At 35.1% G+C, this 23,787-nt stretch overlaps 1 protein-coding gene, 1 long non-coding RNA gene and 2 other non-coding genes across 4 annotated transcripts; 2 read left to right on the top strand and 2 right to left on the bottom strand.

Moving 5' to 3' along the window:
* Positions 1-896: 896 nt before the first annotated feature.
* Positions 897-3,901, bottom strand: LOC18440553 (trihelix transcription factor ASR3). Its single transcript, XM_006850692.4, has 2 exons — positions 3,103-3,901; positions 897-1,354 (listed from the first exon to the last, which is right to left on the bottom strand). The coding sequence occupies exons 1-2, from the start codon at positions 3,725-3,727 to the stop codon at positions 1,062-1,064; spliced, it is 918 nt and encodes a 305-aa protein (XP_006850755.1). The 5' UTR covers positions 3,728-3,901; the 3' UTR covers positions 897-1,061.
* An 8,810-nt stretch (positions 3,902-12,711) lies between these two features.
* On the top strand, positions 12,712-15,932 carry LOC18440554 (uncharacterized). Its single transcript, XR_966888.3, has 2 exons — positions 12,712-12,894; positions 15,414-15,932. It is a non-coding gene; the product is annotated as an uncharacterized LOC18440554 (long non-coding RNA).
* LOC148783964 (small nucleolar RNA Z279/snoR105/snoR108) lies at positions 12,734-12,832 on the top strand. The gene has a single exon (XR_016047564.1). It is a non-coding gene; the product is annotated as a small nucleolar RNA Z279/snoR105/snoR108 (small nucleolar RNA).
* Positions 15,933-17,124: 1,192 nt separating the features above from the next.
* Positions 17,125-17,197, bottom strand: TRNAV-UAC (transfer RNA valine (anticodon UAC)). The gene has a single exon. It is a non-coding gene; the product is annotated as a tRNA-Val (tRNA).
* Positions 17,198-23,787: the final 6,590 nt, after the last annotated feature.

Genomic DNA, 23,787 nt, shown 5'->3' with positions numbered 1-23,787 from the left:
AAATTAGAATATATATAAAGAGACTTATGCAATGCTATCAAAATTGGATCGGCCAATGAACCAAATTAGACTGGTACAATAGATAATTGAACCAGTTTAAAAATAAAAGAAAAAAATATAAATAACAGTTTAAATTTTCTAACATTGTTTAATGGATATAACCGTATTCAATTTTTGTTTTGAATCAGACCAGCCAAAGTAATAGTTAGTGGGTTGTACGACTAGACTAAGCTGGCGGGCTGCACGACTGGGCTAAGCTGGTATCGTCCAGCTTTGGTAAGTAACTATGGTTATAAGAAAAGTATTTAAAGAGTATTAGAAGAACAATAAAGTGCCCACGGTCACCGTTTTGCTTGCTCTCTATACAAATAAAATAATCAGTTTTGTGGGTGGCACTCTCCCGCATTAATCAGGATAGTTGGTTGAAGCTAGCCTTAAGCAATATGAAACTCAAACTAACTGAAGCCCACGGTCACCGTTTTGCTTGCTCTCTATACAAATAAAATAATAAATTTTGTGGGTTGCACTCTACCGCATTAATCAGGATAGTTGGTTGAAGCTAGCCTCAAGCAATATGAAACTCAAACTAACTGAAGCCTACGGTCACCGTTTTGCTTGCTCTCTATACAAATAAAATAATCAATTTTGCGGGTTGCACTCTCCCGCATTAATCAGGATAGTTGGTTGAAGCTAGCTTTAAGCAATATGAAACTCAAACTAACTGAAGCTAAACATATGGTGTTGTACAAAGGAGTACCTCACTCCAATTGGTCCTCTCTAGTATTCTTGTGGAAGATTGCTATATATATATATATATATATATATATATATATATATATATATAGAGAGAGAGAGAGAGAGAGAGAGAGAGAGAGAGAGAGAGAGAGAGAGGGTGGTTAATTGAAGCTATCCTTAAGCATTATAAAACTCAAAACTAACCCAAGCTAAATATATGGTGTGGCCAGGACGAGTGCCTCACTCCAATTGGCTCTATGTACTATTCTTACAGAAGATTACTATGTACATGTATTTTGTGTGTGTGAGAGAGAGAGAGAGATGAATCATGGTAGTTTATCTGCAATTTTGCTGAGGGCTTCAGCGAGCTTCCCCAACACTCCAACTAGCTTTTGAGCCTGTTCACTTCTCTGATTTCTATCCATCTCACAGTTGAGATTGTGTGACTCAATATGAGCAGCCAAAACCCTCCCATTTCTCTCAAGAATTGAAAGTATTCTCCGCCTCACCTTAAACCCGTTCTCTTCATCGTCTGAAGCATGCGTTCTTTTCAACCCGGTGCTTTTTGGAGCTGAATCCTTCTCACTGTTAGGAGGTAGAGGCTTCTCAGATGACATGCCTGCAAAAATTAAGACAGCCATTAAAATTAAGACAAAGTGATTAACACTGTCCCCTTCTCTTTGATTTTTTTTTTCCATTTCCCCTCTCGTTGTTTGAAACATTGTTCAAATAATTGGACTCGAGCTCCAACTCACTAGCGGTCCGAGCCCGTGTCCTGGCAGACCAACTCGGGCATGTCCAAGTCTGACAAACTATTTCTAATAGGAAATTGTAAAATCATAAGAAAAATCAGAGAATGCTTTTCCGGCCTGGAATCACTTGTCTCCCAATCCGAGCTAAATCGGGTGATCCAAAGTCAGCTCAGCAATTGAGAAAATACTAGTAGTTTGCTCATTCAATTCAAGTTTCAAATTAACCACAAGAAAAAACACTCATACAAGATTAAAATTAATGAGCAAGCAAGGTATAACGAGCTTACAAAACTGTCCAAGGATACCAAAAAGAAACACCCCCACACTTTTCCTTCTATTATATTTCTAGCAATATCTCCACAAATTCACTTGGTGTTGCTCATTTTGATATGCTTGTTATGTTTCACAACTTGGTCTTTGAGAAGATTCTTTTCCCCTGTGTCCCCATTTCTTAGAAACTCAGAAGTCATTAAAATCAAGCTCTTCCTCTTTTAGTCTTTGAAAAATAATCAAATACTTAAAAGGAAATGCATACAATGAGACTGTTTACTTTTGATACAAGAAGGTCGCAATCATCATTGACCGTTAGATTAGAAATCAGGTGGTTGAAAATGTGTCATTCTTTGGGCACAAAGTCAAAAACAGAAATTCTCGAATGTTGTAACACACTTTTATTTATTAGATTTCACATCCTATGACTAAAAGTCATAGTGACCTCCTCGTGCAAAAAATAAACAGTCTCATAGTATACAATCCCAATACTTAAATCTGCTTTTGTGGTCCACTAACGTAAGTATGATGGATGTCACAAAATGAATGTAACACGCTTGGATTCAAGAAATGAAGCAGAATGAAGACTATTTTGAGGAAACAATTTAAATCATGCATCCAAAATCCTTCTGAGTTTTGAATGTCGTTTGTATGGCATTTTGTTTAAAAAATGGTGAAAGAAAATGAAAACATGATATAAAAAATGAGGAGAAGAAAATAGCAGTGGATTGGATTTTTAAAATGTTGTCCGTAAGCTCTTCAATCTACAAAAGCCTACTGAAAAGAATCAAGTAATGTATATTCAACACGAGGTTCCACCTTTGGATACTTGCATGCCAATTTCATCAGAACCAACCAGAAAACTAGGACTACCACAATGGTCTAGCTTCCTCACACACACACACATACACATAATGGGCAATTGGGTTATTATTCATTACTCAAACTAATCAAATCACATACCAAAGCAGTACCAATTGATTGCGATCTCAAATGTTTCAATGAACAGTTCAAATAGACAGTCTCTCTCTCTCCCCCTCTCTCTTACCCACACAAACACATGTACACACACATTAAGATGGCATATACTGGTCATACCAAAACCAATTCCATCCAGCGAATAACCAGTCAGAGGTTCCAATGGGCAATTCATGTATAATTCAAACTCTCTCTCTCTCATTGCCATGTCAGAGACTTTGGTAAGAAATGAAAACCCAACGGGCAATTCTGTATAATTCAAACTCTCTCTCTCATTGCCATATCAGAGACACGGGCAATTCATGTATAATTCAAACTCCCTCTCTCATTTCCATATCAGAGACTTCGGTAAGAAATGACAACCAACCTGGTGGCGGGGTGGCAGAGGGGCTCCCTGTAATTTCCTTCCCTGGGCTTTCCGGAACATCTTCCTGGGCCTCTGAAAGCTCGGCATCCGAAAAAAGACCCTCCTCGGTGGTCCCTCTCCCTGCGTTTGGGTCAGTCTCATCTTCCTTCACAAAAGAAGAACAACCACCCTGCTGTCTACCACAGGAAAAAGCCCTCTCAATAATATCATACAATTCCCTGTCAAAAAACCCTGGAAGCTTACTCTCTCTCCTCAAATCATTCCTCAACAACCAAAAGGACTGGTCCTTGTTGGACCTCTCCCACTCTCTGATCCTCTTATAGTCTCTGGATAAAGTGCTCCATCTCTTTCTACACTGGACTGGTTCCCTGTTGACCCCATGTCTCTTGCAGTAAGAAGAGATTGAGGACCATTTCGATTCAGTATTTGCAGGACCACCATCAAAGACCCTGTATTTCCTGCCTCTGCTCTCTTCCACTCTCTTCCCTTCTATCAAGACCACTATTTCCTGCCTGGTCCATCTGGGAAATCTGGGTGGGGCTATTGGGTCCACGTTAGAGGGTGAATTGCTAATTGGGTCATCTCTGGTTTCTGCAACTTGGCCTGAACCATGTTGACATTCCATGGACTGGTTGGGGTTGCCAAAAACTGGTTTCTGCGATGAAAATAGGAGGTTTTGGGGTGTAGAGATTGGGGTTTCTGGGGTACGGTGCCCAAAGAGAGAGAGAAAGAGATGGTGGTTGTGAAAAGATGGGGTTCTGGGGCACCCCAAGAGGAGAAAAGAGAAGGAAATTGAAGTGTGAGAAAGAACGGGTTTGGGCGGTTGGATGTGGTCTTCTGTTGTGTTGAGTAATGAAGATGCTGAGAGAGAGAGAGAGAGAGAGAGAGATCGGTGTTCATGGTTGCCCTGCCCTGTGGATTGATTGGGACTGGGAGGACTACGCGGATCAGTTAGATATGGGATGAGAGAGAAACAGCTCCCCGAGGTTTAGGTTTGGTTGAGGGACTTCTCAGTGGTCTCTAGGGAGATAAATAGTAACTGTTGAATGAGAGAGAGAGGACGACTACCAAAACTTTCCTAGGGGTGACGTTTGTATAAGGCGTCAACCTTATACTATTGAAATAAGGTTCACCTCAAAACGATACCGAAAATGCAATTTTGGCCCTGCAAGTCTTGTGATGATATAAAAAATTATTTCTATTCCATCATGAAATTTAAAGTTCTACAAAATGGCGATGATCAAGTATATACTTGAAAATCTTGAAAATGGACGGTCCAAGTAATGTATTAAACTATGAACAATTTTTAAACTAAAACTCGTATTGTTTTTCATATGTATGAATCTTGAGGTCAAGATGATCGATTTGAGGGTTCTACAATATAGAAAAAAATGTTCGTAGTAGATTTTTTTTTGTGCACCTTACGTGTACAGTATAAGGTTGACTCTCTATATAAACTTTTTCCTTTTGCCTTGTAAACTATCCTTGTTTCAATTTTTGAAAGAGCAGTCATGCCTTCGGAGTATGGATGATCATAGAATACCCCAAGGCAAAAGTTATGCCATAAAAATTTAGTGAGAAGGCCCTCCATTTAGGTAGGGGTGGCAATGGACCAGGACCTAGACCCGATCAGGGTTGGGGTAAACCTGTCCGGGTTTAAATCTTGGACTATTCTGGTCTAAGTCCGACGATGGTTTTTGGGTTCTAATATATAAAATATATTTAATATAATCAAATACATAGATATTTTAATTTTTTTAGTTGCGTCCGAGTCCGAGTCCGGATCCAGGTCCAGGTCCAAGTCTAGGTCTCATATTATTTTTTCAGATTCAAGTTCAGTCCGACAGGACCTAGACCCAACCCGACCCGTTGCCCCCTAGGCCTACATACTAAAACGAGGCTAATGTATATGGAGTTATAAGTGGGCTTAATCATTTCGTTTCGTTTTTGTCATTTGAGTAAAGTTACGGGTATTTAGCTATGGCATTGTAGACATGTTATATTAATGTCGGATTTGTAGTTGCTTTATCTTGATCCGGCTATCGATGGACAAGATCAAGTAGTAATAATATCCAAATATATAGCATCAGAAAAAGTTTACATCCTTCACGCCATTGCCGAGCTGACAACAACGCACATTTTTTGGTGGTACTATTTTCTTTGTTCTCGACAAACTTCTTTTTTTTGGATCAAAAGTCCATTATATTGAAAAAATCTCTCAAAGGATTGATACTATGTCTCTCCCCCTATCTCTGAACATTTGAAGAATCAAGATACCTAAACAGAGAGAAATTCCAACTTCGCTCTTTGGTGCCATGCTTGACACCAATGCTTCCTTTCCATTCAAGGAACATTCTCTTCATGAAATTTCCCTCTTTGGCGTTTTCTTTGGGCTATTTTCTATTGGACTCTTAATGCAACTTTCTTTTTTCTGGATATCTTTTATATAAGCCCCAAATTAATGTGAACAAATTGTTGGATATTATGATTTTCGAAGTTTTCTGGTGGTGAAGTTTGACTTTGAATTTGAATTCGAATTCGGATATTGATGGATGGAAAAAGTTTATATAAGGTTGAAACCTTAAAATGTAGAAATAAAGGTGCACCTCAAAAATCCATAATAAAAAGTGGTTTTGATGCTGGAAAAACCTCTAATTGATCATCTCGCATGGAGATGTATGAATATGAAAAGAAAAAAAGATTTGGAGTCCGTGACATAGTGTATCTTGCAACACATTATCTGGAGGGTTCATTTTCAAATTTTCTATGTGTTTATTTATTAGGTTTATGTGGCCTTTAAAGGCCTTATGAGAGCTTGTATGAGCATTTTATATAGTGGAACATAAACTCAATGGGAGTGTGGTCCTTTTGTGAACCATACTAGGCATATGTTATTTGTTGATACTCGGATTAAGCTCGACAAGCTAGGCCAGCCAAGGTTTGGAAAAACAAAGATAACTGGGCATAAGGATCTACCGAGAAGAGTTTAGTGAGTTATCCCTTGATAAGGTCGGAGGATGCCCATATGCGAGCCAATGGACTGTGTGGCCCTTGCGTGTGATGAATAGCCTTTAGAGACATGACTAAAACATCATCGTCATATCATCGCACGACATGTACATAGATAACCATTTTAAGATTCGCCAATAAGGGTGAAGCGTGTACATAAGAGAGATATTACTCCTGTGCACCATATAATCATGGTTGCATCATGGTCTGGAGGACCATGATTTTTTTGTCTCTAGGGGGAATCTAAAATCCAAAACTGGGATTGTGTCCCCTAGTCTATTGACTGACTTTGGTGGTCCAATCATGAGCCCCTGCAATGGACTGTGGGTCATGGGAACTGCTTGGTCAGTTTGAAAAAGCTCGACGGATCATGATTCGCAGTTGAAGGTGGAATGCTCCCACATATTGATAATTTCCTAAATTTAATGGATATGATTCCCATCAAAATTAATTAATTTTATGTTATTTGATTTTTAGAATGTTTATTTAAATTTTTGTGAATCTTATGATATTTTATTTTTGTCTTTGGATTTATAAATTAAGATAAATTATTTTTTCAATGTTTTAAATAAAATATACGATTTAAATATTCTAAATATGGAATAAAATATTTTTTAAAAATATATGAGACCTCCATAAAATATGGGGCTCAAAATTTAAATACAAGCGAATTAGGTGGGGCCCACACATGGCGACCAAAGGGCCTACCCATTCGGGTATTCTTCTTGGGAGGAATTTTATCCCTTGTTGGCTTATTTTTTGAGTATAGCCAACTTATCTGATAAATGTTGAATATTTGAGATATTTACTAAATCTTTGAATCAAGATTGATTGATCCAATAATCAAGGAATGAATCTATTAAAATATAAACTTTTTTTATTTAATGACAATCTTGATTCCATAATTAAGGATTTGATTTATTAAAATTTAAGATTTCTTTATTTGATGGGAATAGATTTAGGAAAGGGAGGATAATGCTCTCTCTCATCTCTTTGAATCTTGATGGTGGATCAAAGAGATGAATAACTCAAATATCTCACCTCACAAGTCTAATTAGGTTGATGGTTGAGATTTGATCTTACGAATTGAAGCAAAATCTATGCCATAGAAAATCTATAAAATGAGGTCTCCCTCATAAGAGACATATTCTCTTCTCTATTTTTAACAATTATATCTCTCCCTATCCAAAATTTAGCTCTATTTTAAAGGGGAGGCACATCCCAATTTTTTATCTCTCTCTCCAAGTTGTACCATATTTTGTTGGTACACACCACCTCTGTTCTTTGTGAGTGTAAAGGGGTGGAACCCCTTGTTAGTAGATCTCTCTCTTTCTCTTCATATTCATCTCTCTTCGCTCTAAAATCAAACTAAAAGACTTGATTAAGATTAAGCAATTGAGTGGATTTTTACCATAATAGGTAAATCAACATACTGATTATAGATCCCGAGCACCATCGAAAGGAGGAGACTCGACATGGGATGTACTATGCCCGGTTGAGGTAATCTCTGACAATTTACCTTTTTAAATATTTACTTATCTTCCCATAAAGCAATAAAGTCTACTTTTGTTTCTTGAATAAAGAATTATGTTTAAAGAAGTAGCATTTGAGAATCGATTTTATTTTTATTTTATTTATTTTAAGAGTGCTTTGATTATAATTGGACAATGTAAGTGATCTTGCCGGTGTAGGGGTTAGAATTTTTTTAAAAATATATACACCGTGCTTTATCATAAAGTCATTTCATTGGTATCAAAGCGAGGTTGATATTTTAAGTCATTAAATATCTTTTCCCTTTATTGAGTCAATATCAAACTTGGGAACGAGATGTAAGAAAGCTACTAATCTTTGTGGCAAAGTAATACACCCTTGTTAAGAATGATTGAAAGATTTAAAACACAAAAATATGCATTTTATAGAATGGATATTCTGTGCTATTTTGGAGCAGTTATATGAAGACAATATTGAGTATTTTTCTATTACATACTTCAGTGATTTTGTGTGTCTTTAAGAGTAGGATCTACCTACAAAAATTCAGTGGGAGATCCTTAGGGAATTGAAAGTTATGGATACATCAATGAAGGGTGTCAGTTTTGACCTTGAAAAATCCAGGAACTGTCCAATGAGTTCCGTGATTTTTCTCATCAACCATATTATTTTATTTCTAGCTGAAATTAGATTGTGACTCATAAAATTGAGTCTATTTTCAAATAAAAAAAAGTTTCATTAAGAAATTTTTTATGGTTTGAAAGACATGATCAATTTATTGAAGGGTGCGCAAGTGTTGTTTTCTACAATGAAAACTACTTCCATGACTTGAAAGTCATAATTTTATTTTTATTATGAACAGAATATTTTATTGCTCACGTTAATTTTTTAACTTCCATTCTGAGTCTAGTTTATAATAAAATTTATTTGAGAGAGAAATATCTATTTGAAAAAAGAAATAAAAATTTTGGATTAAAAAGAGGTCATCTTGAATTTTCTGAAATTATGATGTTCTCTTCATTGAGACTTAAATAACTATAATTTTCAAGGCTAGAGTGATATGAAGCTTGTAAAAATGCATGTGCTACTATTATGTATCTAATTTAAAGAAAAATTAGTTTGAAAGTAAAACGCCACAAGGGTAGAGAGAAAATACAATTTTACTAGACAGTGTTCATCTTGGAATTCTATAGTATGAGTTATTTTTGTAATGTGTATGTCACTTTATTTTATTTTTTTGAAGGAAGGTATTATTTGGGATTCATACCATGAAGTTATGACTTGGTTTTGAGTCTAGCTTTCAATATAAGAGATTTCAGGAAGAAATTCTTTGAGGCTCGAGAGAAAACAATTTTTTATTGAGAGATGCTCAACCTGATTTTCTGCTAAGAAAATTGTATTGTGACATAAAAGTCACTAAAAAGTAGACTCAGTAAATCGTGTGACTAATGGATGGGACTGAGCATTATTTTATATTTTTAAGTCTATTTCAATACTCAAAAGGATTTTGAGAATGGATCCCACATCCTGTGGGGGGTCCATGATTCACACAGGCATGCTTTTCTGTTCTATTCTGCTTTAGATTAAAAGAGGTGTCACGTCAAGGCAAATCTTTGGATTCCCAATAATGGAGATCTTTTTAGGGCTCATTAAAAATGGGTTTTATAATGTGTCATGCGTATGGTTTATTATAATAAAATTTCAGAGAGAGGTAATATAGAGTTGGTAAGGTACGACACTCTATATGAAGAATGTCCGATCAGGAAATAACAGAAAGAAAAAGAAACACAATACTTATAAAAGCATATTGGTTTCTTCAAAATGAAAAGATACGTAGAGATGCTTGGAGGTAGCGAAGAAACGCTAAAAGATTAGAAGAAGAATTGAATTTGTGATATTTGAAATGATGGGATGAAGAAGATTTTTCTTCATAGAGTGAGAAAGGGAGAATCCAAGTGCCGAAGAGATGCACACTTCGTGACATGTGAAACCGATGACCAATATATTCTCCATCAGTTGCGTGCTCTTCTAAGATCACAACCGTTTGTCAAACAAATAAAAACAATGAATCAAGAAAGTTCAGGTACCACGCTACATGGTTTTGAGGTATGAAATCTATTCCACATGACATTATAAGATCATATAAGGAAAGAAGATTCAGTAACTTTTTATATACCTTGGTTATATTTTGGTTAATAGTTTTATGAATATGTATGGAGTATATGGACATTAAGTGATATGTGCTAATAAATTTGAAAGAGCCTGTTTGTGAATACCATGTGTTGGGGTGACTCATTGTGCTAAGAGTACAAACTACTTGAAGTAGTGATACACATGGAGGTGTGATTTGATCAAGGGCTTTGAGTCTTATGTATGAGATACGAGATATGGGTATGGTTCATTCAAATATGTAAGCACGAAAGGAGTGCTCTGATGGAACTCGGTCTTAGTGACCATCTTCCCAATAATGTCCAGTAATATGATGTGTTGCATGTGATAATGATTTCTTCATAAAATCTTCATATTTGCCAAAAAGACATTTTTGTCAAGATTTTGATAACAATTCTTTAGTCATGCTTTATTTTAGATAAAATTATAATATGGACTTTATGGTTTGTTTGTGTAGCTGTAAACATTACTTGGTAGGTAAATACGGTAAAATGATTTTTGAAGACTAAACATATATTTTAATATTAAATTTGATGTTTTGAGAAAAAAAAAACCTAAGTCTATGAATGTAGTTTTTTTTTGAGAAAATCCTATAACCATGTTAGGTCCACTCAGTCTTTATGAAAAATCATTTAAACCGTCATACTATTATCTTACCATTGCTTGTGATAAATTTACCAAGTCAAAATTTTTTTAAAAGGGAGAAAACCATTATGCCTTTAAGGTATTTATAAAATTGATGGAAAGATTACTCATATGCATTGACTCATGTTTGTAGTTATTTAGAATCCTCGATTACCTAAGGCTTTGAACCATAGGGAATGTTGTAGGAATGTTATCTTGCTAGGCTTCCTTGACACATCTTATGTTGATTAGATAACTTGGTTTGCATGAATTTACTACCAAGATGACTAATATGGTTGAACCTTTATGGTTTATAAAAGGTTTTGCATGTCGTGAAACTATTGATATTGAATTATTTATTGCATGAGACTTGCTATGCTACCTCATGATATAGATATAAGAATGTTGAGAATGTATATATTGTATGTGCAATAATTGAGTGAGAGCTGCTACAGTCTCGTATTTTTTTATATGCTTGGATATTTAGATATACAGATGCAAGCTATCTCAAGGATGCAGATGATGTGAAGTCTACATTTGCATACATGTTCATGCTTGGAGGAAGTACAATTCTTTGAAAATAAAAGAAACATGATGCAGTGGCAATGTTCATCCTGGAGGCAAAATACATGACATGTTGTTTGGCGGCCAAGAAGGACGTATGGATTAAGAATTTCTTAACCGATTTAACTTTCAACCCGTGCGTTGTGAGATAGTAAGGATTTTCTATGACAACACGACAACGATACGCATGTAAAAAGGAGCCATGATTCTATAATAACTCCAAGCGTATAAAACTAAATATTCCAGTGGGAGCACCTAATGTTTGACAAGCCAGCTGGAACAACAGACTATGGTGTTGTTCACTCATGGAACCCAGATGTGTGGTGCTGGTTGTATGACTATAGAAAGAAGCGATAAGTTTGAAAAACTCCTTTAAGCCATTGAAGATACGATCCCATGCGATGAGGATACGTGATGATTTTTTGTGACAGTAGGTTCATGATTCGCGATGTGATATGGAAAATTGACTATGACCACTTTCAGGATGAGATCCGAGCAATAAAGAGTAAGAGGCATTGCCTCTGTGAGTCCTTTTGTGAAAGGATTGATGATGAAAGCCATGTTGATAAAATTAGCGGTGGACCTTAACGGGATTGTTTAGGGTTGCAACCTTATGCAAACTACACCCTTGATGGATTATTCATTTTACTTCCAAAACTCTTACTCTCTGATTTTTCGTTTTATTTTATGGTTTTATTATCAAGATCTCCCTTTCGTTTCTGTAAGTTGAGCTGCAACAAGACAATTTGTCCTGATATTCTGATTCTAGGATTTTTCTTTTACCGTTTTGATGCTCTATGATGGATTAATTTGGCTTTCTCTACTCTTATTTTATGAGGGTTTTTTATGTTATTGAAAATTCCATTACCATAAATTGAAAATTTGTTTTCGTGTTATGTAATAAATTGGTATGGGAAACCCCCCAGTCCCTTTCTGCGAAAATCTCCCCTTTATTTCATGTTAATTTTCAACTTAGCAAATTGCATGAAAGGATTTGCATTTTTTTTGATTTTTTAGACATTGTTGTTGTTAAATTAATTGGGTTTTTTTCAATGAGCAGGGTCAAGAGAGTCATGTTTTCTAGAGAGAAATAGAGTATCCATTAAAAAAAAAAAAAAAAAAAACTCAAAGGAAGGTGTGAGTTTTCTTATAGGATGACTATAATATATATAGTATAAATTATATGTAAAAGGGACCCTGCAGATGATTCGGTTTGGTTAGTAATAATAGGTTTGCTGCTTATAGACCTCTTTCTTTATTGTATTGGCTCGACTTTGATGCTCATTAGTGGAACTTAGTGTTTTAAGAAGCAGATTGATGTGGTGTCCTCATACACTCAAGTTCCAAAATGAATCAACAAATGGAATAGTCCATATTAAAAATTAGCAGGTTTTTCATATTAAAAATTGTTCCTCCACGTTAAAGGTAAAACCTATGCCCCAATGCTTCAAGAAGAACCAAAAGGGTAAACGCAATTAGGATTAAAACAAACTCTTGGTTTTCGAGAGCAAAATGGGAGAATGGTCTTGTTTTTCAATCAATATTTGTTAGTTCTATGCTAAATTTTACTTGAACAAAAGCGCAGAACGGATCCATTATTATGTTAGGTACTCTAGCCAGTAGCCACTAAAGTTTTAGAGATAGAAAGAGAAAATTAAAGAAGAAATGGGACTTTCTATTAATCCCACATTGGAGACGGAGGTGAGATTTCGGGGGTCCGCTACATATAAATAGGGTCAAGAAGAGGAGAGGAAAGCGTGATCCTTCAGGCAGAACGGGAAGATGAGGAGTGGTATTTTCTCACTTGTGAGATGAGTGTCTGCCCCATGCCTGGTTACGACAAATGGGCACTCACATTCTAATCCTATCTGATTCCTTGCCTATGGATCCTTTTCATTTTTCCATACAACAATATACAAAGCGCTCTTTTTACATGAGGTTCGTATTGGTTTTTCCTTTTTCGAAAAATGTACCACTTGTTTTCCTTAATGCAATCCACTCTTTTTGATATGCTGGTTTTTCTTTAGTGGCATATGCTGATCGATGTCCTCACAAGTGTTTTATTGCTTTTTTCTTCTTTTTTTTTTGGTTTGATTTTTCCAGTTATTTTCAGGGTGAGGTCTCTTTGCACCTAGAAGTAAATTGTACTTGTAAATTTTGTAGTTCTGTTTGGAAATTTAGTTCGGGTGTTAGAAACTTTGTGGTGGTTCGAAAATCTATTTTTATATCCTGCCATAACTTTTAAACTTTGAAAAAATAGTATGGATCATGCATAAAATCTTAAAAATAGACAATTTAGACAAGATGCATTTCTTAAAAATAGACAACTTGTTATAAGATGCATTGTTTTTAGTACTTAAAAGACCTTGTTTTCTTCATTTCCATATGCCACGAGGTCGAGATGATGAATTTGACCATTTTCCAACATTAAAAATTCTTGTACAATATTTTTGATGTTTATCTTATTTTAATAATGGGAAAATATGGGATTAGCCTACTAGCTCATATGAGTCCAATTTGGGCCGATTTGACAATTACAGATTTTCAGTAGTGTTTGAATTTTATTTTATTTTCTACATGTCCAAATCATTTGAAATTTTAAGTGTGTTCATAAAAAATACATGAATCTTCGAAAGATATCAAAAAAATATTTTGCATTAAATAAAATGATAAAAAAACCCCCCGAAAAGTTTTAAGGGGTATTTTGGTCATTTTAATTTTGAAGGATAGTTTTTTTTATATTTTTATTAGGTGCGCTTCATGAGAAGAACACATATCAATTTCAAGTCATTTGGATCGGTATAAAAAAAAATTAAACTTCAAACACTACCAGATATCTGTGATCGTCAGATCGTCTCAGATTCAATCTGAGATGTTGGGCTTATATTTATATGAGTTAGTGGGCTAATCTCAACTTTTTTTTTTTTTAATAATATAAGGTGGACACCTTATATAAATTTGTTCTTTTTAGGTTTATAAATTTGTTTCCTTATTTTTAGGTTTGTTTTGTGTCTTGGTAAGTATCAATTTGAGTGTCTAAATGTTAATACCAGTATCGAGGTGTCTTCTGTCTGAGTGCCCATTGGCATTATGCATGTCCTTACAGGCGTCTAAGTTAGGATTAGCGGCTCTTGAAGTGTCGCCGTTGTTCTACAAGTGTCTTGGTAGTTTTATGAGTGTCACAGTTTGTTAAATGTGTATGTTGACTCCACAAGTGCATGTCTCGTATTCGTTTAATACTGTGGCACTGCTACACATGGTCATTATCATTTAAACAACTCCCATTGACGTATTAACATCCGTGATGGTAAAATGGGCATTAATTAAAAAAAATGGCGAAAATGAGTATAAGTGTAAATAAAATGATATTTTAGTATGTAATATTTTATTATTTGGCCGCCGAGCTCGATTCTTTGATTATTTGTGAGGATTTAAACTTTATCTTATAATTGTTAACTTTTATTCAATAAAATATCAGATATTGTTAAAAAAAAAAAAAATTGTCTATTGCTAGTATTCAAAAACTAAGGCATATATCTGATAACTTCCCTTTCTTTTTTTTTTTTGACTTTCAATGCAATTTGGTTAGGTGTGGCAATGGACCCAGTTCTGACTTGGGACCTGACAGGTGGGCCCGATTGGGTCCAAATCTCGAACCCAAATACTATTTAGGTCCAGGTCTGGGTCTATATAGACCCGACCCGAATAGTGTTAATAGTTAAATAATATTTAATATATAATATTAATATAACTATATATTTAGTCATAATATTTTAAATAATGTATGTATATATTTAACAAATATATAAAATTTATTTAAATATAATGATGTTTGAGAAAATTACGTAGAAATCCGTTATACTTTATGTTATTACAGTTACACCAAATAGTTTCCATTATTACACAACTGTCTATTTTTTATTTTCTATAGCGTCATTTTTTAAAAAAGACAACTTTGCCCTTTTTTAGATGTTCATCATTCGCATTTGTGAAATTTTCGGATGTTCAACATCCGAAAATAGCTGTAGCTCCAATAGTGTATTTTTCTCGTTTCGGATGTTCAACATCCGAAAATAGCTGTAGCTCCAATAGTGTATTTTTCTCGTTTCGGATGTTCAACATCCGAAAATAGCTGTAGCTCCAATAGTGTATTTTTCTCGTTTCGGATGTTCAACATCCGAATTATGACATCCGAAAACTTCACTGTGAAAATTCAGACTTGTTGGATGTTCGCAGAGCCATTTGTTGCATGTTTGTATAGCCATTTTCAGATGTAAAATATCTGAAAATGTCATAATTTTGGATGTCTAATATCCGAAATTATGATATTTTTGGATGTCCAACATCCGAAAACTTCATTTTGAACTTACAACATCCGGAAACTTACTGTTGCTCAAACCTTAATTTCCACACCCTAATAGTGATAGCCCCTCAATCGTCCCTTAATTTCCACACAGGAGAAGTCTCAAATCCTCGCCGTAACCCTAGAAATGGACATATGTGATACACGCTCTAACCTCTCTCTAGGGTTTAATGTCCATTCCATTTCTGACAAACATGAAGCATCTGGACCTGTTCGAACCCCAATTGCTGATGATTCAATTTACTTTCAACTCGATTCGAGCTTTTCCAATGATCAGTCATCGAATTCTGCTTCCTCGATACCATTGCAGCTGCTTGAGCAATCTGATTACAGCAATTTCGGCAATTGTGTAGAAGACACAGAAGTGGGGGAACAGAGAGAAGAAGAATTCAGCATATTGGGTTACCCCATGTGCTTGAAGAGAAGAAGAGAGAGGGACGGCTCTGTGGTTTCTGCTCAGAAAGGCAGCAACATGAATCATGTTCATCATCGCCTATGGATTTAGAAGCCAGGAGAATGGCAGTTAGGGTTTGGGGAAAGCAACCTTTAGCAAATTTTGCAATGTATACAGGCCTTATTTTGCCTAAAGATCGAATCATGGGCCTTGATTCTCCATCTGATGGTCATTTGAGTCATGCGTATTACACACCCAGTGGCAAAAAGGTATATGGTGCTTCGATTTTTTTTGAGAAGACGAAGTAAAATACACTATCTCGCTATTTTCGGATTTGAACATCCAGAAACAGTAAATTGAACGTTTTTTTTCAAGCCTACGTTTCTGAAAACTTCACATGCAAAGATGTTAAGATCACTGCCATCCAGGCCAATGGAGCTTTATACAAGAATCAAATATATTGATTAATAAAATTATCCAAGATAACTCCCTCTTGCTAATGCATCTGCTTCATAATTGCACTTCTTAAAAGTGCTCAAAGCAATTCCAAGCAAAAAATAATTCACAAGTCGAAAAAACCAGAGTACTGCTCAAAATTTTCAGGCTCATGGACTTGGGATTGAAAATAAGATTTTTGTTTTTTGGGAAAATATATTAAAATACACATTCTTTTTCCAACTATTTACTATTTTACATTTTTCACATCCTTTCTCAACTTGTAAAGGATATTTTGAAATGGAAAAAGTTTGTATAAAGATGCTACCTTATAATGCAGAGCTACAGATGCCTCTAAAAAATCCATTGGAAAAGGTACTTTTAATGTTGAGAAATCGTTTGTTTGATCATTTCAACATCGAGATGTATGACTATAAAAAATAAAAAGATTGTCTAAACAATAGTGTATTTTACAACATATTATTTACACCGTCCATTTTCAAGATTTTCATATGTTTATAGATCTATTTGATTTTAACTATTTTTGAAATTTAAAATTTTATAATTAAATATAAAAATAGATTTTTGAGATAATCCTAATGACATTTTGCATCAAAATTATATACCATGATAAAATTTGAAGGTGCACCTTACCTCTACGCCTACGATGCATACGTATGCAAACTGCCCTTTTGAAATTAAATCAATGCATAGGTAAAATGTTGAATAGTGAATATCTCTTTTGAAATTAAATCAATGCAAATAGGTAAAATGTTGAATAGTGAATATCTTAGGTACATTTTGACAACTTTCCCTTTTGTTTTTTTTGGATGAGATAAAAGCAGGAGGTGGCCCAGTGCCTTTTACTCCCGCGGGAGCATCTAATCCTTTCACGTTATTGCAGCATTAAAAAATTAATTGATGCTAATGGTCCTTTCACGTTATAGCAGCATTTAAAAAAATCAATTGACGCAAGTGGTGCCGCCCAGGTTCGAACTGGGGACCTTTAGTGTGTAAGACTAACGTGATAACCACTACACCACGGCACCTCCAACCCACATTTAGGTATATAACTTTTAAAATAACCGCTATCTATAAAAAGTGGAACATATACTTTTCTATTTTGAAAATGGTTTTATATTTCAGGTAGTATTAAAACTATCCGAGAGTTGAGTGTGGCATGCTAGCTTGGCACGCCAGTATTTCTGAGTGCAGGTAGTTTGGTGGGAGGGACATTCTGCTTGTAGTAGAAATGGAATTCAAGATGTTATATTACGGCTTCCCGCCACCCTGAACGTCCCATTCTTAGGACAAAACCTCTGTTATCAGCAACATACTATCAATAGCAAGGTTATGGCTGTATTAATAATGAAAAAAAAATATTTTCTTGCTAATTTAAAAAAAAGTAGGTGGATTTGCAATTGGTTACCTTCTTTCTTGGGTGGTTATTTGCATTATTTCCCTAGGTAGATGAAGATAGGGTCTTTTATTCCTATCAGGACATCCAAACGCGCCCTAAAGGGATGCTTATAATCTTGAAACTCCGGAATTTTGCATGTCCTAATGCAAGGATAAATTACTATTTTATTTAATTTTTTTACAAATTGCTTGGGGTCCTCAATAGATGCTAAGAAGATGCAAGAAACTTGTTTAAATGTAGGTGAAGGGGCTTGAATGGCAAGACATGCTTATAGACACATCTCTCCTCTCTTACATTGCTTGCATTTCAATTGCCAAGTGAATTACATAGTAGGTAGTTTGGTCCATCACCATCATTAAAAGTTTCTCAATTATTTGTGATCGGCTATATAATAGGTAGATAATTACCCGTGAAAAATGTCACATCAGTTTTACGAGCGAATGCCATTGACATTGCTAATGCCTCATGGTCCTATTATTATGACAAATCTCTTCATGCTGCTAGGTTACCCATGCTTTATTTTTCTTGGTCTTTGCCATATTAAGCAATAACAAATGACAATATTGTGCACATATCCTTAATTTGTAATATGTTTTATTGAAAACTTTATAATTTTGTTCATGGATCTTTTTTTTTTTTTTTTTTTTTTCTTTTTAGAAATTACATCTTTGATGTATTCAAGGATGAGATCACATATAAAAACAATGTTCCTAGAAAAATAGGTCTTCAAGACATCTTACAACCGACATAACATGCATCAAAATCGACGGTTGGCAATGCACCAAATTCACATTCTTCATAAAACAACTTTTTGATTTCTACAAATGTTGTCTAAAAGAAGGCCACGCGCACTCGTGTTTGTAAGATTTCAAATTGGGTGGTTGTAAGAGTATCATTGATCAGACTTGAAGTTTAAAAAAAAAGTTATCAAAATTCATGACGAACCTCAAGCTGTCCAATTTAACATCTAATGGTTAGGAGTAATTTGACCTTCTTGTAACAAAGATATATAGTCTCATAGTATAAAATCCCCTCGTCCCTCATTTTAACATGTGTGTGCATGTAAATAGATTCGTCGTTGTTAAATAGGGCTTTATATCCTCTATCTTTGTTTCTGTAGATGTAATTTGAATATTGGATGTACCGCCATCCTAACACTTATGGACGACTTCTCTTTTCAAACATGGAGGTAAAAAGTTTACACTTTCGAGTTTTGGGAAAGGTTTCTATACTTTTTCTACTGTATAGAACATATATACTTCCCCTCCCATCCAGCCATCCAATTTAAATCAAGTTAGCTACTGACCGTCTGATCTAGATCCAATGCCTCAAATAATTTATTTTTAATTACTTTTTTTTTCAAATTATATGAATATCAATCTTGGTACGTGTCATCATCTCAATGGGACACACCTAAAAATGATATTAAAAAAATATATTCGATAAAAATACAATACCCAAAGTATCCCTGAAAACTGGTAAGCTTAGGTGGTTTTTTTTGTTTTAAAATAAATCATGATGCCTTGATGCTAATAATAGAAGGGAAAAGCACACAAAAGACGTCATAAGTGTACCTACGGCTTGTGGTCACACGAAGCCATGTAAAACCCGTACTTTATTGATGCTTTATGATAGCTAATAAAAGGTTGCAGGTAACAAGACATTTGAATCAGTAGTTATGAATTACTTATTGCAAGGAATCAATGTGGTCTAAAATCAATATTTTTGAAATTTTCATATGAAATTAATAAGTTAGGACCATAATTCCTTACAAAGAAAGAAGGATAGATATAAGTGGTTTAGAATTATGAAGAGTCAAGAAACTCAGAGTCCATTAATCCTATGAAAATATGAATATACAGATTTGTTTTTCATAGGCAAATTACAGATCAGAAAATATAGGAATAAATCACAGATTCTTATAATATACTAAGTCTTACCATAAATATAAGATACTCACGTTGAAAATAAGAAGAGACCAAGTCAAATTGCTTGGTCATCTAGTTGGTTATTGGTAATAAAGCCTCCTACAATTTACTTATATTTCCAAGATTCATTGTGATTGTTCTACAATTTACTTATATCTCCAAGATTCATTGTGATTGTCCTTTATATATAGAAGCACATATTTGTGTAATCTTTATCCAAAATAGTGAAGATGTAGCCAGTTGGGCTTGGATTCGTGGACGTAAGGCTTCGGCCAGAACCACGTAAATCTTGTGTTATCTCTATTCTTCTCTCTCTATTTTCCATAAGAGTTATCCTCTTCCCTTTTCTTCTCTCTCTGTTCTTGTGTTATCTCTCTTCCCTCTTCTTCTCTCTCTATTTTCCATGAGAGTTATCCTCTTCCCTCTTCTTCTTTCTCTGTTGGGCTTTAGATCCGTAAACGTAAGGTTTCGGCTTGAACTACCTAAATCTTGTTTTATCTCTCTTCCCTCTTCTTCTCTCTCTATTTTCCATGAGAGTTATCATCTTCCCTCTTCTCCTCTCTCTATTTTCCATTCTCATGTTTGCTCTCTCGAATCTTAACATGGTATCAGAGCAAGCAGATCCATCCTGAGCAATCTATTGTGGCCTATCGATTTAACTTGCTTGCACCGGTGGTTTAGCTTTGCCTTGCTCAACATTTAAATCAAGAACTAAGACCATATTCAAATCGAGGCCATGAGAAACATATGGTGGGTCTTCATCCAAGATCTTTGCTTTCATTACATCATCGCCCTTTGAGCGATATGCTTGCTCCTTATCTTACTCACAATATCCATCAAAACAACCCTTGTTCCTTATCTTCTCTCTCTTTAGAAGAAGAAGATCGCCTAGTGAAGTGCTCAAAGAGAGGTCTGCTTTATGCCCAAAGAGACTAGTTTTCTCAGCTTGAGCTGGCAAAGAGGCAAGCAGTGGTTAATACTGTCTATGCACCTCCAATCAAGAGTGTAATGGAGATCTAGAGCACTTCTTAAATGACTGGACATATCTCTATCATCAGGGCAGCAGATCTACCCTATGTGAAATTTCCCTTCCCTTTATGCGATGAAGAAGATGCCATTTTTGCAGCATTCGTTCTTAATTGAATGAGGCTGTCGATTTTCTCCCTATTTTTGGAAGTAAAATGGGACATTGTTACTGGAAAATCAGCTGGTTGGCCGAAAATGATGCTCAGTGACCCAAGAGTTGGGATCTTTCCTTCCGGAACACCACCCGTGCTTTATTTTTTAGGTGGGGAAGAACTTGACGTCGTCATCGCGTGGCAGGTGGTGAGTGCCGTTGGTGTGAAGTGTAACACGTGAAGGAGCGATGTCTGCAGGACCCCTCTTCAGGGGTGGATTCCCTTCAAGGGTTGATTCCGGTTGGGTTAATCGGAAACGGCATGAGCATTTTGTCAGGAGCAGTGGTTTAAAAAATGGATCGGTGACTCGGATCGAGCATCTCAAAAACCCATCCGAATTGGAGAATCGGCGATCCAGATCGAGAATGGTCGGATTAAGTCTTAAAAAAAAAATAAAAAAATATTAAAATTTATTATAAATGTTGTTTTCTAAGAATCCAATAAGAAATGTGGATACTACATTATTAACTTTCATTTTTTTCATTAATATACGAATATTGAGATGTTCTTTCTTTGTATGAACTTATTTTAACCATTAAATTTACATCACACAATAGAAAAATCATGGATGAATTATATAATCTTACATGGACTACAATAAAGAATGATTTAAATTGATGAAAAACTGGCCACCAAAATCTTGAATTGGTGGAGAACCCTAATCATTTAAAAAAAACCCAAAATATTACAACCTAACTAACTATAATCCAAAATTATTGAAATTGAAATTGTTGGTTTACCTTTTATAATTATTTTATTATACAAATAATAACAAATTCAAATATCTTATAATACCATCTAATGTAAAATATACTATTGACAACTGTAAGAAAAATAGTATATTATATAATTTATAATGTAAATAAATTAATAAACAAAATAAAAGATTTGGTTATCAATGTAGAAATTATTAGTACGCGTACCAATTTTCAAACCTTTTATTTTTATTTTTTACAAGAAATACTTGTTATATTATCTTCTTTTTTTTTAACAAAAACTTTTTCTTTTTGAAAATAAATAATTGTTATATTATCTTGTATTTATTTTTGAGAAGAACTTTTTATTTATTTTTTTGACAAGCAATGTTTGCCGTATTACCTTTTTTTTTTTTTTAATAACAACCTTTTTTTTTTGTGATAAGAAATGCTTATTTTATTGCCTTTTTTGTTTTATAAGAACATTTCTTTTTTCGAGAAGAATTTTTTATTATCTTTTATTTTTTGTCAAACAAAAGGAAAATTCAAAAAAATAAAAGGAAAATTGACAAGAAAAGAAATTTATAAGAACCTTTCATTTTTTTTTTTTTGACAAAAATATTTTATTACTTTTTCCAAAAACCTTTTATTTTTGTAATAAAAAAAGAAAATTTGACGAGATGAGAAAAAAACAAAGTTGCAAAAGCAAGCTCCTTTGAACCACCAACCTCCATGAATATGACATTTACACTAATCGATACACCACATGCCACAAGGTGATGTAAATAACCCAAATAAATTAGTATAATACATTGTTGTTTCATGTTATTACCTATTCTCCACAATATCCCACATCGAAAAGGTGGGAGTAAACTCAAGCGAATAAATACTTCCTTGCACATCTAACGCGTGAAACAATGTTGTAATACGTGCAAACCAAGCCGAAGTCACGAGTTTTGTGTATGCAAACCAAGCCGAAGTCACTTGGCCAACGCCTCATGGCGAGTTTTGTGTATCGTAGCATCGTTGGTCTATTTTAACGCACGGATTACTGTAGCAGAACTGCAGGATTACTGCAGCAAAAACGGCCCATACACGTTAGGGTATGATCATTGGTCCATTTTAACGCACGGATTACTATAGCAAAACCGTCGGATTACTGTAGTAGAAACGGTCCATACACGTCAACACGTCAGAGTATGATCATGATCATTGGTCCATTTTAACGCACGGATTACTATAGCAAAATCGCCGGATTACTGTAGCAGAAACGGTCCATACATGTCAACACGTCGGAGTATGATCATTGGTCCATTTTAACGCACGAATTACTATAGCAAAACCGCCGGATTACTGTAGCAGAAACGGTCCATACACGTCAGAATTGAATGACGTCATATAGCGAGTCTACTGTATTGAATCCCCGATTCATCTCTAGAACCCGCCGATTCATCTCTAGAATCGGGCGATCCACCCATACACATCAAAGTAGGATCATTGGTTCATTTTAACGCACGAATTACTATAGCAGAACTGCCAGATTACTGTAGCAGATATGATCATTGGTTCATTTTAACGCACAGATTACTATAGAAAATCTGCCAGATTACTGTAGCAGAAACGACCCATACACGTTAGAATCGGGCGATTAATGACGTCATATAGCGAGTCTACTGTGTTGAATTGGCAATTCATCTCTAGAACAGGGCGATCTATCCATACATGCCAAAGTAGGATCATTGGTCCATTTTAACGCACAGATTACTGTAGCAGAATCGCCAGATTACTGTAGCAGAAACGACTGGTACACGTCAAAATTGGCCGATTAATGACGTCATATAGTGAGTCTAATGTGCTGAATCACCAATTCATCTCTAGAACCGGGCGATCCATCATGTTTTACCAGAATCGACACAGACATACTGATTCTTGTACTGACTCGGGCGAGTCCATTGCGACTCGCCAACTTTTAAATCACTGGTAAGGAGTAACGATAAGGGTGGTCAACGCAAGTTCGGTATTAAGCAAAGATGGGTCCCTATTTGAAAACTCCCTAATCCCTTACCTATTTAGAGGGAAACTGCTCCAACTTTTTCGCTAACCAAGGAGGCTGTGAATGATGCTCTGTATGCTTTCAGGAGGATCTCGTGATGATCGTGGTATTAACCGTTTAGTTGTTTATCCTTCCCTCTTGAAGGTGCATTTCGTACCTTCTAAACCCCTGGTACTACGTAATAGGATAGTTTCTTTTAAAAGAAAGAACATCGAGAAAGTACCCAAGAGACACCAAAACCCACGTGGCCTTCTCCGTCTTTTCCCGAGCGACCCATCCTTTCTCTTAATAATAATAACAATAATAAGGTATTTTGCAAGTTGGGTATTTCTTCACTTCCATACCCAACTTGAAGGGGAGAATAT

This window comes from Amborella trichopoda, chromosome 1 (assembly GCF_054954075.1).
Source record: "Amborella trichopoda isolate Santa Cruz 75 chromosome 1, AtrichopodaSantaCruz75HAP2 v2.0, whole genome shotgun sequence".
Taxonomy (NCBI): Eukaryota; Viridiplantae; Streptophyta; class Magnoliopsida; order Amborellales; family Amborellaceae; genus Amborella; species Amborella trichopoda.
The sequence above is the reverse complement of the archived record's forward strand: the minus strand, read 5'-3'. Positions and strand labels throughout refer to the sequence as shown.

What these genes read in the sequence shown, in the direction of transcription:
- LOC18440553 (XM_006850692.4), bottom strand. Translation starts at nt 3,727, where the DNA reads ATGGAATGTCAACATGGTTCAGGCCAAGTTGCAGAAACCAGAGATGAC. An exon ending in CTCTGCCACCCCGCCACCAG is followed by an intron (nt 1,355 to 3,102) that starts GTTGGTTGTCAT and finishes TAATTTTTGCAG; the next exon opens with GCATGTCATCTGAGAAGCCT.